This window comes from Gorilla gorilla, chromosome 22 (assembly GCF_029281585.2).
Source record: "Gorilla gorilla gorilla isolate KB3781 chromosome 22, NHGRI_mGorGor1-v2.1_pri, whole genome shotgun sequence".
NCBI lineage: Eukaryota > Metazoa > Chordata > Mammalia > Primates > Hominidae > Gorilla > Gorilla gorilla.
This window is the reverse complement of record NC_073246.2, coordinates 33884043-33899391: the sequence shown is the minus strand read 5'-3', so window position 1 is coordinate 33899391 and position 15349 is coordinate 33884043. Positions and strand designations below refer to the sequence as shown.

Below are 15349 nucleotides of genomic sequence, written 5' to 3'. Positions count from 1 at the left end.
TTCTAAAGTGTTGGGATTCTTACAAGAAAACATTGTCATCAAAACTAGATACTTGTTCTTTTCCCCGGAATCCGACTACTGGGGCTTTGCGCAGTGAACAGTGAGCTTCTCCACTTTCTAGCTATGTGACCCTCTAAGGCTTCGTCTCCTCACTTTCCAGGGGAAACAAGGGTTAAAGCAAGGTGGTATATATGAAAAACGTTTTGTGAACAGTTATGAAGGAAGCAGTAACTGGGACAATTTCAAGAGGTCATCTAGATCCCACCCTCCCATTCTATCCCATCATCTCTCTTCCCCTATCCATGACCAAGGCCTCCTACAAGGACAAAATCTAGAAGTCACGTTCATAACTGTCATTCTTTGTGTGCCATTTTCAGAGTCTCCAAGGAAGATCCTAATCTCCCCAAATGAAAAAGGTTGATTCTTCTTGAACTGCCACCTGCAGTGTGTATGTCAGAAAGACTTTTGTAGGCACACCTGTTGCAGGTAAAATAAGGCAGGGAAACTGGCCCAGAAAATGCCCCCCAATGCAATTCCCGCTTGCTTCCAGTCAGATGCTAGGTCAAGAGCTTTACATAAGGCCAGGTGCAGTGGCTCACACCTGTAATCTCAGCACTTTGGGAGGCCAAGGTGGGCAGATCACTGGAGCCCAGGAGTTTGAGATCAGCCTGAGCAACATGGCGAAACCCCATTTCTACAAAATACAAAAAAAATTAGCTAGGCATTGTGGTGCACAACTGTAGTCCCAGCTACTTGGGAGGCTGAGATGGGAGGATCACTTGAATCTGGAGAGGTTGAGGCTGCAGTGAACTGTGATTGTGCCACTGCACTCCCGCCTGGGTGACAGAGCAAGACCCTGTCTCAAAAAAAAAAAAGAACTTCACATAAAAGATGGTACCTGTACTATTATTTGCAATGTACTTAGTTGTTTTAAGATTTATCAGCAAATAAAGAAGCAGTCATAGTGAGGGAAAAGTGTATTTCACAGTCATTACAAAAGTACATATATCTAATAATGGTGACATAAATATAGTCCTTACTTATGACCAAATCATACAATTAAAATGGACATTTCCTCCTGGACTTCACACAATGACAGTCCAGTCAATTTCTGTCAGTAACTACAGGGTGACTGGAATCACAGGCACAGACTGAGGAAGACAGTCACGGTCGAACAGACAACACGCTTCGGACTTACCAAAGGGAGAGTCGAGCTTTCCATATAAATATAATAAAATAATAAAGAATCTAACATTTCTCCTTTCACTCGGTTTCATAGATTTGTCAGGTGCTCACACACACACACACACACACACACACAAATACAGTTGATCCCCTTTCGTCACTCCCCCTCACCTCTCACTGGGTTTAGAATAAACCTGAGTTCAGAGTCCAGGTCACCAATGGCAACGCGGTCAGTTAGCGGCACATGTGCAGCTGTTCTTGAAGCCTGCCAGGAATGAGAAGCACGTTCTCCACGAGCTAACGGCAAGGCGGAAGTACTCCTGCTCTCAAGGAAAAGGCATCAGGGGTTCCAGCAAGTTCCCAATGCGCAGGTATACACCCTGCAAGCCTGCAAAGTGGAGCCGTTGCAGCTGGAAACCGTCTTTAGAAAAGGTACACTTCATGTCGAATGGAGAGATGGTCTTAGATGATTATTTTCTTCTCTCTGCTTATAAAGCTCTATTTTCTTTTTTTGGAGACAGGGTCTCACTTTGCCACCTAAGCTGGAGTGCAGTAGCATGATCTTGGCTCACTGCAGCCTCGACCTCCTAGGTTCAAGTGATCCTCCCACCTCAGTCCCCGAAGTAGCTGGGACTACAGGCACGTACCACCACACCCAGCTAATTTTTTTGTATTTTTCGGTAGAAACGGGCTTTCACCATGTTGCCCAGGCTGCTCTCGAACTCCTGAGCTCAAGCGATCCACCTGCCTCGGCCTCCCAAAGTGCTGGGATTACAGGTGTGAGCCACCACGCCTGGCCTAAATGCTCTGTCTTCAATGGTAAGTTCTGGAACCCAGTCTGAAGCTATACAAAAAATAACACCAATGGCCAAGGGGTCTGACCTCATCCTAGAATGCCCTAGAGCCGTGGTGATCCCCTAGGGAAGAAAGAGGCAGCTCCAGGTCTCACCAAGGTCAGACAAATATCCATTCTCTCCCGCTCTGTCAGAGATGTGAGGGACTGAAGGATGTCACCACTGGTGAATGAGAGAATGATTCAGAACTGCCTCTCTGCCTTCTGGCAAGGCTGCCTGCCAGGGAAATAAAGGCTGGCTTTGCAATTCTAGATTTGTGTTTTGGGATCCATGGACTGAGACGACTATCTGAGGTGGCCACAGAGGTGGTCTCTGGTCACACCTGCACCGGTCAAAAGTTGAAGACTCCAGGCCATTCCGTAACTGGTCTCCTACACTAACCCCTATCCAACCTGTGCTGATGGGTCTTCTTTTTCTGATTCTTCTCACCAATGATTGCACCCTGTCAAGTGCCAGCTGGATACAGTCAGACAACACGGGGGTCCACAAAACACACACGGGGGCACAGACACAATACTGGAGACACATCTTTGGTTCGATCCTTGGAGAAAGGTGTGAAAACACAACGTGGACTGAACCGTGTTTGAGGAGCTCGGCTTTCCTCGAAGAAGAAACTGGCCTGTATCTGAACAGGTTCTCTGCCAGGCAAGCCTGCTCCCAGCTCCCAGCAAACTCGCCGAGCTCTGAGCCGCACTAGTTCTGTGGGCAGCTTGAAATCGGCATCGCACAGAGATAATGCTGCCTTCTCGCCATCTGAGTTATGCTCTGAACTGTCACAATCATCTTTTCCCTCTTTCTACAGAACCAGCTGTAACCGTGTTCTATGCCTTCCAGAAGGATCAGGGCTATGCCTTAAACAACAGGATGAACACAGGACCACCGAGACTTGCCCTGCCTGTGGGCCACAGCACTCAGCACATCACCACAGTCAGCTTTTTTGCTCTCCACACTGAACCCTCCTGTGAAAACGTGAGTTTGGTGGAATTGCTTCTCATCTCTCCATCCAAGTTTTAAAAAATTATGTTATTTCAATTTACCAACATCACATTTAAAAAAAATATCTTTGGAAAAGATAATTCAATCATTAGCATGTTTCAACAACAACAACAAAAATCTATCAAAATCTTGCTTGGGAAATGAGTGTCTCCTTCAGTCTTTCTCTTCTGTTGGGGTCCCCACTGTTTGGTTTGATCTTGGTCCGAAGCTCCTCTCCGTCTTCCTCTGAGGATCCTGGGCCTGCCCCCGGCTCCTGCTGGCCTTCGGGTAATCCCTGCTATGAAAGGCAGGGCTGCTACACTCCGCAGAGGAAACGTGGCCTGGATGAATGACTGTGATATTGTTCTCTCCCTGTAACTGTGGCCAACCGCTGTGAGAGGCACACATGTAGCACAGCGTGAAGAAAGATCTGGTAACAGTCCATAATCTGAGTGCCCCAGAAGGCTCATGCCCTGTTTTCCCCCCAAGCCTGGGGGAAGTGGGAACTGGAAGGGGTTGGTGAGTGCTTGGGAGGAAGGAAGATCTGAATGATAGGAATTGGCTGCCCCTGGAGCCAACCCTCCTAGTGATTCCAGCATCTCCGGGGGTCCCTAAGCGAGGTTGGGTTGTGCAGGCTTTGGGTCTGTGGATTCAGCTACAGGTGGGACTAAGGATGCTCCACGCGAGGTCTTGGAATGTTCACACCCTGACAGATGTGTGGAGCTCTGTTCTGTTGCTGTTTTCTAGAGATACCCCAAATCCCGCTGGCCCAAGTTAGCACTGGGTCTTGACCCCATCGGCCATGTCAAAGGCAAGGTTCACAGGGGCTAGGGGCTGCAGTGGGGGCAGGCTGGCCTCCAGGGGCCTATCTGCAGACGGCTGCAGACTCTGATGGCGCTTCCTTAACATCTGTCCGATGCCCATCATGGGGAACCGGCCTCGGCTTTTCACACAATTGGGGCTCCCCAGAGGCTGCATGGGGCCATTGCTGGGAACCGGAGGTGGGGAACACAGGCCCTCCTCTTTTGGGGGGCTGTTCTTATCTTCGTGAGCAAAAGAGACCAGAGTCGGATGCAAAGGAGTATGGAGAGGCGACATGCTTCCGGATGGCAGACCCGGGGACAGCGTCCTCTCGCTGGAATTTCTGCGAGCCAAGCTGACGGGGGAGTTCAGAATCCTGTAGTGATGAGAGGGAGACAGCACTTCTACGTGGTCGTCGCGATCCACAGACTCGAAGGAGCGCACCATGTCCAGCATCAGGGGGTCTTCCTTGTGGGGGATGCCAGTGCTTCCGGGCCCTGGCTGATGGGGCTCCGGTTTCTTCACAATCCTCGGGGTCCTGGGCGGTGGCACGGGGATGAACTCCATGGAAGAAGAAGCCACACAATTGGAATCCGAGGTTTTGCGGAAAATATTGCGGCAGCCAAAGGAATCTGCACACCAAGAAAGCATAAACAATCATGAGGACGCCTGGACAGTGCTCACGGCCCTTCTCCTGCCTGCTGTGACCTCCAGCTTCACTGAGACAGTTCCCGCCAAGGTCAGAAGAAACCAACCAGCAAACAGCCTTGGCTACTTTGCAAAAGTCACCGGCAGCATGTCACTCTCCCCACAGAGGTCGGGCAGTCTTTCTAGGATGGAGGGACAGAGGGCTGGCGACAGGACGTCTCCTGGATTCCAATTTGCCTCATGGCCCCAGCCTACCATCGTCCCTGCTTTTGGTTGCTTAAAATTCTGGACCCTAGGCAGTGGTGGCTCACGCCTGTAATCCCAGCACTTTGGGAGGCCAAGGTGGGAGGACTGCTTGAGCCCAGGAATTCAAGACCAGCGTGAGCAATATGGCAAGACCCCATCTCTAAAAAAATTTTTAAAAATTAGCAGGGTGTGGTGGCATGCACCTGCGGTCCTAACTACTTGGGAGGCTGAGGTGGGAGGATCACCTGAGCCTGGGAAGTGGAGGCTGCAGTGAGCCCTGATAGCACTACTGCACTGCAGCCTGGGTGACAGAGTGAGACTCTGTCTCAAAAAAAAAAAAAAAAAGAAAAAGAAAAAAAATTCTGGACCTTGCCAAAGGATCTCGGAATAAAAAAGGTACACGCACTCAACAGCACATCCATAAAACTCCCAGAAGCACACCAAGGTCCCCTGACTGAACTCCTGCCAATCTGGTCCTTGGACAGCCCACAGTGGAAGACGTGTTTCCCTTGTGATATTTAAAAAATTTATTTATTGCGGTAAAAAACACGTAACGGAAATGTTATCATCTTAACCATTTTTAAGTGTACAGTTCAGCAATAATAAGTATATTCACACTGTTGTAGAATCAATCTCCAGAACTGTCTTCCTGTTACAAATCTAACACCCCATATACATCCCCATTCTCTGAAACCCCCAGCAACCACCATTTTACTGCCTGTCTCTATGAATCTAACCACTCTAGGGACCTCATATAAGTGGAATCACACAGTATCCGCCTTTAGGGACTGGCGTAATTCACTTAGCATAATGTCCTCCAGGTTCATCTGTGTTGGAGCATGTGTCAGGATTTCCTTCCCTTTTAAGGCTCCCTCGTGACTTTTGATCTGGATGGAGCCTCATCCAATTCTGAACGGGGGTAGAACATCATCCATCCATACAGTTAAGGCAACCTGCCAGATCCCCATGGTTTCTGTCTCTGGTTGGCATAGGCTAGAATCCAGGTTTGCAAACTGGGCCAGAAAAGAAAGGGGAAACCCCCTACAGATTTGGGGATGAGGGAAATAAAGCCAAGTTCATGCGCAATAAGCTCTGTCTTAGCTTCTTTCTTCTCCCATAACGTTTTATAGGCTCTGTGGAGGCCCAGCTGCAGGAGCAAGCTCCTGCCCACTGGGATGGATTTTGGGAGCGGCTGAGGGCACTGGGAAGCCTCCCTGCCTTGCAGAAATAAACACACAGGCGCCGAAATGAAAGGCCGGCACAGGCACCTGAGATGCATCAGCAGAAAGAAGTAAAATTTCATTAATGGCCAAGGTCTCCAATGTTCCAGCTGCCACATGGACACTGCTGCCCCTCCCGATCCACTGCATGCTCTGCCCCAGGGAAAGCAGGTTGCTTTGGGCAAAGTGGGTACAGTGGCTTCTCTCCGGGAGCAGCATGGGAGGTAGAAGGACAGGAGGCAGGTTCAAGTCCCGCTCAGGGACTAACTGCCCACTACACCTGAGTGTATCTCAGACAGCCACGGCCCTCTCTGAACCTGGTCTTTCATATTTTAGGAGATTGAGCTCCAAGAAGTGTCTCATCCCCCTCAGTAATAAGAATCTCTCCTCTACTTCACGGCTCTGCTTCAGGGCGCCCTCAGCTCCTGTGTCCCCTCTTGGCGTTTCTACCATGTGTTAAGCCTGTGCCCAGTAAGGTCTCCCTTTTGCATCTTTTAGCACTCGTCCCAGAGGAGGGAAACATATTTGTCAGTTATCTGTGATGGGCTGGATTCTGACTCAGGTGAGGGAGCTTATATATGCATCTCATCTCATCTACCCAACAGCTCCGACAGGTGGGAGGCCTTACAAATAATCCAGTGAAGATCCTCAGCACTAAAGGAACTTGGACCTCTGCAGGCAGTAGAGCTGGGATTTGAACTCAGGGAGATACCCGGTCTCTGCTCTGCACCCCATCTCTACTCCCACAATTCCTTACAGCCTCATCTCTGCCCCTGCAGTACCACACACCCTGACCTCTGCTCCTGCAATACTGTGCCTCCCAATCTCTGTTCTGACAATATCATCCACCCCAATTTCTGTTTCCGTAATACTTTGCACCCCATCTCTGTTTTCTCAAATCCTTCCTGCACAGGTGGCTAATGCCACACAGCTTGGTACTGGACTGTGCTCAGGCAACCTCAGGTCCATTAATCCTGCTTTTCTGTGGGCACAGGAATCATCTCTGCTCTAGGGCCCATTTGACCATCCCCTGTGAGGGCTACACAGCGGACACACAGCCCAACACGAGTGGCCTGAGAGAGTCCCCAGAGCTGACCCACCTTTGTCGGGGAAGCTGGACTTGGAGGCCTTCCGGTCCTTCAGGAGGGCTTTGGTGTTCTGAATCTGTGTCATGAGCGAGCCTGAGGGCTGTTTGTGTGAGGGCAGGTTCTTGTCCAACTTCTTGGAGAATGGTCGATGAAGAAAATCCCCTCTTTTTTCTTGTTCTTTGGGCTTTTTATCCTGCAAATCAGAAGCAAACATATGCACTTAGACACACACTAGAAGACACAACGGGATTCCTCTTTGAAAAGTCATCCAAACTGATTAGAGAAACTCCAGCTTTTCAATACTCTATGCTCTCAACTGTGTGTTGAATGAGGGAGGAGCTGTGGCCCAGCCAATGCTCCAGGAAGCCCATCTCCCTCTGCCTGGGCAGCGAGAGGCCTTGAAAGGACCCCAGCTCCCTTTCACTGTGCTCTTCCAAGGCATTCCAGCAAGGGCAGGGCATTCCTAGGAGGTCAATTCTTCTGGAACAAGCCCAACAAACTAAGGTGAAGCAGAGCAGGATTTCTGGAAACCCACTGTCTGCATTTAAAGATTGTGCCTGCAATAACGGCTTTGCAAAGGCAACTGGAAACATAACTGCTTCCACCTTCACATCAAGTTCTATTTGGGGCAGTCAAGCCAAGGAGGTGCCAACACAACATATACAACAAATCCAGACAGCCCTGAGCGGTCCTGATGGGCTTCCAGCCCTTTCTACCCTAATTGTGTGAGCACTTACTTGCATACTTAGGACTCATGTGTATGAACGTGTGTATGAAGCTTTTTTTTTTTTTTTTTTGAGGCAGGGTCTTGTGCTATCACCCAGGCTGGGGTGCAGTGGTGTCATCATATCTCACTGCAACCTCAAGCTCCTGGGCTCAAGTGATCCTCCCACCTCAGCCTCCTGAGTAGCTGGGACTACAGGTGTGCACCACCATGCCCAGCTATTTTTTAAAAAAAGATTTCTTGTAGAGATGGGGTCTCGTTATGTTATCCAGGCTGGTTTCGAACTCCTGCCTCAAGCAACCCTCCTGTCTCCACTTCCCAAAATGCTGGGACCATAGATGTGAGCCAAAACGCTTGGCAGTGGCCATTCTTTTGGTTTAAATCTTGCCTTCGTTGTACTAGAACATAATCCATCTGATAGGAATGAATTTGACTATTTTATGTATCTTCAAGTCCACAGCCTCTGGCATAAAGCCAGATGCTTACAGAAAGCTCAATAAATAGTTATTAAAATGTTTTTTAAAAGGGCTGGTAGAAACTGAACTGAACTAAAATTAACTCAGTTCAAGCTTCTGGGAAGGGTGATGTCACTAAGAAGCAGCAGCAGTTCTTTTTCCAGCCCTAAAGCCTGTGTTTGGTGTTTACTATTAAAGCAACTCCACCTCTGACCTCACCGTGGGTGAGGAGGAAAAAAAGACTCTTCTTTTTCACATTTTTGCCCTCAACTTTAAGAGCATTTGCAAACCAAGAGAGCTCGTCTATTTTTTCATTCATGTTGTTGAGAAGCTTCTCAGGGAAATATCTCTTTACACTTTTGCAGCCCTTTCTAATAAGGATGTTCAAAGTCTGCAGATTAGAGTTCATGATGTCCAGTTTTTGAGTGGGAAAGACGACAGGGTAGATGTGGGAAGTGGGGACGCTGAGCCTCGTGGCAAGTGCCACTGTGAGGGGCTACAGCTCTCTAGGGCCCTGGCCTGTAGCTGATGTGGCTCCTCCCCAACAAAGGGGTGACATGGGAAGACAGGAGAGGCAAAGCTTCCTCAAACTCCCTCCTCAGCACCTTCACAGCTGCCACCTGCCTTTTTTGAGAATATACAGGGTGCCAGACACTGCACTGAGGGCATGACCCACCACAAGGCAAATTCTGCTACCTCCTTTACATGTGAAGAAACAGCCTGCAGCACTTATGTCATCCACCCATAAGCCCGGTGGAAACGCGGATTTTCCCAGCCCTGAAGTTGATGTTGTCAACCCTTGACTTGACACCACACTCTCAGAGCCTGTGGCAGGGTCAGGCGGTTCCAGGGATGGAAAGGCCCAGAGGCAGGAGCATGCCACAGTCCTAGGCTCCTGCAGTGGGATCCGAATGTTCCAGAGAAGGTTATGTGCTCCAGGACGTTATCTGGGATGCCATGAAGGGGAACATGTCCTCCAGGTCACCTTGGTTGAAGCCAGCAAAGGACAATCACCATTTTCCATGGCTTTCCTCTCCCTTTGTGTGCATGACACACCAACAGGCCACCTTCTCCAAGGCAAAGGAGAACAAGCTTTTGCACACACGCTTACACACACAGAGACACACACCCATCCAGCAGCAAAGGCAATGTTACCGGCTTTCCTGAAAAATCTGGCACAATCTCCTTTTACTTGGTTCCCTTTCTCTACTTTTATGCAAAAGTCACCAGCTCTACCTGCGAACACCTTCTACAGGAAAAAGTAATCAAATGCACCTTTGTCATACATTTCCAAACAATATTTGGTAGAAAACACAACACTGCAGTTCCTTCTGTTTTAGGATTGCTTTTTAAATCGATCAGCAAACATTTTTTTCAGGCTGCTCTGTGGCCCACAGCCTTGAGAGCTGCCGGTGGCTGTCTAGGTTTATTTTCATTCCTTTCTAACCCTCCTTGGGTTCTCAAAAGCTTAACAATCAAGATGCAAAACTTCTGCGGACCAGTATCGCCACCCAGTTAGGGTCTATGGGTACCTAGTGGTGTGTAATGCGTGGGGGTTTGCTGTGGAAAGAGACCAAGGTTGGCCTGTAAGACCAAATTTCTCCCGTCACTGAAAAGGGGGCTATTTGGCAATGAGCAGAAAGCTGCTATGGGGGCAGAAAAAAGGAAAAATGCACCCCAGACAGGAAATTCCAGGAAACCCTGCCAAGACCACCCTTGTTAAACTTCATCCCAACATCCTGCACCCTGGTATGTCCTCCAAGAACCCCTAGCATATCCTTCTCCAGCTGAAAAGAATCAGTGATTTCATAGTAACTGGTTTCTAAGGAGAAATCAAGAAATTCACCCCACCTGCTCCCTGTCGGGGACAAACCTCAGAGTCAGTCCACGCAGAAGGGTCAACCGCCCAGAGAAAGCATGTTTATTTACAACTAGCCAATCTCCCTGCCCTCCAAGCACATGTTACCAAATGCAACCAATCACCCAATTAGATTTTTTCATTTGCATGGCCTGTTTTCTCCAAAAGAAATTTCCTAGGGAGCAGGATGCTAAATTGCCTTACATAACAGAAACAGATCTTCAGAGGGACTATCACCTCCCCCTTCCACATGCAAGCTCCTCACACAGCAAGGCTGCCGCCTGCAGAGACTCCTGGCTTCCCTCCGATGCGCTCCAGCACCCACACAGACTTGAGGGTGGGCGATGGAATTCAAGCTCTCGGTTCAAAGCCCGCCCTCTCGCACCTTCATGGCACAGTTCCAAATCCCCCAAGGCAGATCAGAGAAAAGACCACATGAGGCCCCAGAGGCAAGCCATACACTAAACACCTTCTTGTTCTCTATCAACTATTTCCACCCACTGCGGATGTGCACGGACATTTGCAAAGTGGGACATTTTGAAAACGCGGTCCCATGAACAATCATTTACCCAGGATCCTTAATGTTGTATATTGTCCTGTGGAGGAGACGGAGATGCCTACAGGAGGGGGAAACCCATCCTTAGCCTCTGAGGTCTGAGCTCCAGAGAGCTGGTTCCCTTCAGAGTCTTCCCTGACGGCTGTGCAACTGGGGGTATGATGGCCACTGAAGAATGACCCCAGGCTTCTCTGTTCCAAAGACCCATAGCGCCCCCTTCTTTCCTGGCATGGCTGCCACAGGTGCTCCACCTGAGGATCCCAGTCATGGTCACAGCTCGGCAGTCCGGAAGTCTGGAGTCCATTCCTTGCTCTCTCCATAACGTGTTGGGTGACCTTGGGCAATTCACTTCTCCTCGAGGGAGGTGTTTTCCCACGTGTAACCAAAAGTGTGGATCCTTCCCAGCTCTGGGAGGATAACAATGAACACACATCACACTTGCTTTATCGCCTGAACGGCAAATGCATCCATTTAACAGGGACGGATGCTTGCTTTGCATCCTCATCACCCCAGGCTGGAGGATGGATGGCTGCGTGGGAAATCTGCCTGTTTCCACATGTGGCAGAGGAGCCCTGGGAGCTGAGGTGAGTTTTCTTTGAGTAACTCTATCAAGTCCAGCTCGACATGGGCTTTTCTGGAGCTTTCCTTCCCTCTGATGATTAATAAGCCTCACCAGGCTGTTTGGTCTGTCAGAACCAAGTGCTGACTGCTGCCACCTGGGATGGCCCAGGGCCCAGATGTCGTTGGCTGGTTGGTTTTGGTTCCTTGTCGCCCATCACATAAGAAGAAACCTGATTTTGCTGCAGAAAAACCTACAAGTGAGTGGATAAAAAGAGGGCTTTGGGCCGGGCACAGTGGCTCATGCTTGTAATCCCAGCACTTTGGGAGGCCAAGGCGGGCAGATCACTTGAGGTCAGGAGTTTGAGACCAGCCTGGCCAAGATGGTGAAATCCTGTCTCTACTAAAAATACAAAAATTAGCCTGGCATGGTGGAGAGCGTCTGTAGTCCCAGGTACTTGAGAGGTTGAGACAGGAGAATCATTTGAGCTTGGAAGGCAGAGTTTACAGTGAGCCAAGATCACACCACTGCACTCCAGCCTGGGTGACACAGCAAGACTCCACCTCAAAAAAAAAAAAGGGGGGGGTTTTGTTCATAAATTAGGCCATTGAGCCAGGAAGCTCTAGATAGCTGCAAACTCCATTTCTCATACAGGTGGTAACAGAAATGCACAGCCAGGTGTAGAGTTGTAACAAGACAATAAAAAACAGTCAATTCCGCATAGCAAGAACCAATGTGATCTAAAGGGATTCTGATAAACCCACTCACAACAGGATTCTGCATGTTTTAATTCTGGATAAGGATGGGGCTGGCAGAGCCTGCTGCCCTGGGCAGAGACTGACCAACCCTTAGGATCATATGTGATGGTTAATTTCATATGTCAACTTGCCTAGGCTATGGTACCCAGTTGTTTGGCCAAACACCAGTCTAGATGGTTCTGTGAAGGTGGTTTTAAAGATGTGATTAACAGGCCAGGCACAGTGGCTCACGCCTATAATCCTAGCACTTTGGGAGGCTGAGGCAGGTGGATGGCTTGAGGTCAGGAGTTTGAGATCAGCCTGGTCAATATGGTGAAACTCTATCTCTACTAAAAATACAAAAGCTAGCCAGGCGTGATGGCGGGCACCTGTAATCCCAGCTACTCGGGAGGCTGAGGCAGGAGAATTGCTTGAACCTGGCAGGTGGAGGTTGCAGTGAGCCAAGATCACAACATTGCACTCCAGCCTGGGCGACAGAGCGAGACTAAATAAATAAAGTGATTAACATTTAAATTAATAGACTTCAAGTAGATTATCCTCCATAATGTGGGTGGGTCTCATCCAATCAGTCACTTCAAGTAGATTATCCTCCATAATGTGGGTGGGTCTCATCCAATCAGTCAACGGCCTTAAAAAAAAGAAAGAATGAGGTCTTCTGGCAAAAGAAATTCTGCCTCTAGATGGCCTTCAGACTTGAAGCTGCAACATCAATTCATCCAACCTGCTGGTCTGCCCTGCAGATTTCAGACTTCCAGCCAACCCCCACAATTGTGTGAGCCAACTCCTTAAAATAAATCTCAGTCTCAATCTCTCTCTCTCTCTCCATATTCTATTGGTTCTGTTTCTCTGGAGAACCCTGACTAACATAATAATCCCCCAAGTTCTTACCTGCACGGCATGGAATTCAAGATCTCTTGTCCAGGTGTCCAGAGAGGCCTGTGAAAAGGAACATCCTTCAACAATTCGAGAATCTGCACCTGCTATTTATTCCCTAAATGCTTCCCCTACGGCCCTGCAGCTCTGGTTGAGAATTATTCGTTTCGGTTTTCATAGACAGAAAGCAAATCCTGAAATTGCCATGGAAGTAGAGAGCAGATGTCCTAACTCGTGTGCTGAATAGATTTTCTAGGTAAACTTTTTATTAAAATCTAAGATGCCGTATGGAGGAGTGCTCTAATGATAAGTCAGCAACTCAATGTTTTCTCAAACAGCAAAGACACCCACAGAAATGGCACTTGGATCAAGAAACAGAACACAGCCAGCATCTGGAAGGTCCTCCCTGCCATCCCCATGTCCTCTCCCAGGCATTCTGTCCCCCAAAGTAACCATACTTTTTTTTTTTTTTTTTTTTGAGAACGAGTCTCGCTCTGTCACCCAGGTTACAGTGCAGCAGCACGACCTTGGCTCACTGCAACCTCCGCTTCCCAGGTTCAAGCGATTCTCATGCCTCAGCCACCCGAGTAGCTGGGATTACAGGCGTGCACCACCACACCCAGCTAATTTTTGCATTTTTAGTAGAGACGGGGTTTCACCATGTTGGCCAGGCTGGCCTTGAACTCCTGACCTCAAGTGATCCACCCATCTTGGCCTCCCAAAGTTCTGGGATTACAGGCATGAGCACTGAGCCCGGCCAAGTAACTACACTTCTGATTTCTAATAGCACAGATGGCTGGATCTGATTCTGAACTATATTTTTTAAAGTTATATAGATTTTGAAATAAGACACAAAGTGAACATTTTAATATTTGCCTTTAAATGTTTCATCCCTGTGTGGGTTGAACTGTATTCTCCTAAAATTCATAGGTTAAAGTCTAACCCCAGGACCTCAGAATTTGACCTTATTTGGAGAGAGAGTCTTTACAGAGGTAATCAAGTTTAAATGAGGCTATTAGGGTGGGCCCTAATGCAGTATGACTGGTGTCCTTTAAAAATGTGGAAATTTGGGCCAGGCACGGTGACTCACATCTGTAATCCCAGCCCCTTGGGAGTCTGAGATGAGCAAATGCCTTAAGCTCAGGAGTTCAAGACCAGCCGGGCAACATGTTGAAACCCCCTCTCTACAAAAAATTAGCCAGGCATAATGGTGCATGCCTGTAGTCCCAGCTACTAGGCAGGCTGAGGTGGGAGGATCACCTGAGCCAGGGAGGTCAAGGCTGAAATGAAATATGATTGTGTCACTGCACTCCAGCTTGGCCTGGAAACAGAGAAAGAAAAAGGAAGGAGGGGAGGGGAAGGGAGGGGAGGGGAGGGGAGAGGAGGAGGAAGGGAGGGGAGAGGAGAGGGAAGGCAGAAAAAGAGAGAGAGAGAAAGGAGGGAGGGAGGGAAGAAAGAAGAAAGAGAGGAAGAAAGAAAGAAAAAGAAAAGAATAAAGCAAAAAGAAAAAGAAAGAAAAGAAAGAAAGAAAGAAAAGAAAGAAAGGAAAGAAAGACAGAAAGAAAAAGAAAGAAAGAGAAAGAAAAGAGAGAAAAGAGAGAAAAATGAGGGAGGGAGGACAGAAAAGAACAGGGAAATTGGGACACAGATACACACACAGGAGAACGCCGTGTGAAGATGAAGGCAGAGATCATAGTGATGCATCCGTAAGCCCTGAACCTGGCCTCCTGAACTGTGAAAAGTTAAATTTCTACCCATTTTGTGGTGCTTGTTAGAGCAGCCAAGCAGACGAATCCAGTTCCCTGCCACCCTCTCCGTCAGTTTTCTTCCAAAACGCCAACATTACTTTGTCATTGCAGAGGAGACCTCCTAGCTGGATTTGACATTTTCCTATAAATTAACATTATTTTTCAAAAGACTTTAATAAAACTGGCCCTGGGCTCTCTAATGGCTTTGATAAGCCAATTTAAAATTATAACCTCCCCACCTCGACCCCCAAAGTCCTGGGGGGTTCTCTTTTTCAGAAAAAGGAGTCCGTCGGGCACACACGATAGGTGTCCTCAGATGAGAAATGCACCCCACTTTTATAGATACAGTCTCTGCCTTTGACAGGAAAAAGAGGTAGAGAAAATGGTAAAGTTATAAAATCACTGCACGGTTACCCCAAGAGGGAAGTTTTTGCAACTTAATTCAGCTCCTTTGTCTCCTAGGAGAAAACGAACTGGAATCAAAAGGAACAAAGAGGCCACTGCTTGCACTCAGTGCCCGGGACACGGGTTGATGACAGCCCTAGGGGACACGAGCCCTGGGCCACACCCTGGTTTGCTCACAATCTGAGACCTCTCCACCACTCCCTCTCCCCATCCAGCTCCACCCCCTGCCATGGGGTGCGGAGGACGACTGGAAGGTCCTCTGGCTCCGAGTGGACTTTCCCTGTGAGGCCTGGGCCCTTGCCTTTCCTGAACTAGCCCCACTCCACTTTCTAGGTTCCTCGGGAGACAAGCTGGATCATCTGGTAATAGCTGTCATTTAATTAGAGAAGTATCACT

General features: G+C 48.5%; 1 protein-coding gene across 2 annotated transcripts in view; it reads right to left on the bottom strand.

Moving 5' to 3' along the window:
- Positions 1–962: 962 nt before the first annotated feature.
- Positions 963–15349, bottom strand: part of HUNK (hormonally up-regulated Neu-associated kinase) — a 134940-nt gene continuing 120553 nt past the window's right edge. For both annotated transcript variants that reach the window (XM_055373983.2, XM_031005280.3), the window contains exons 9-11: positions 12816–12863; positions 7030–7210; positions 963–4447 (exon numbers count right to left, since the gene is read on the bottom strand). In XM_055373983.2, coding sequence (XP_055229958.1) covers positions 3789–4447; positions 7030–7210; positions 12816–12863 — 888 coding nt within the window. In that variant the 3' untranslated portion in view covers positions 963–3788. The remainder of the gene's footprint in view (positions 4448–7029; positions 7211–12815; positions 12864–15349) is intronic.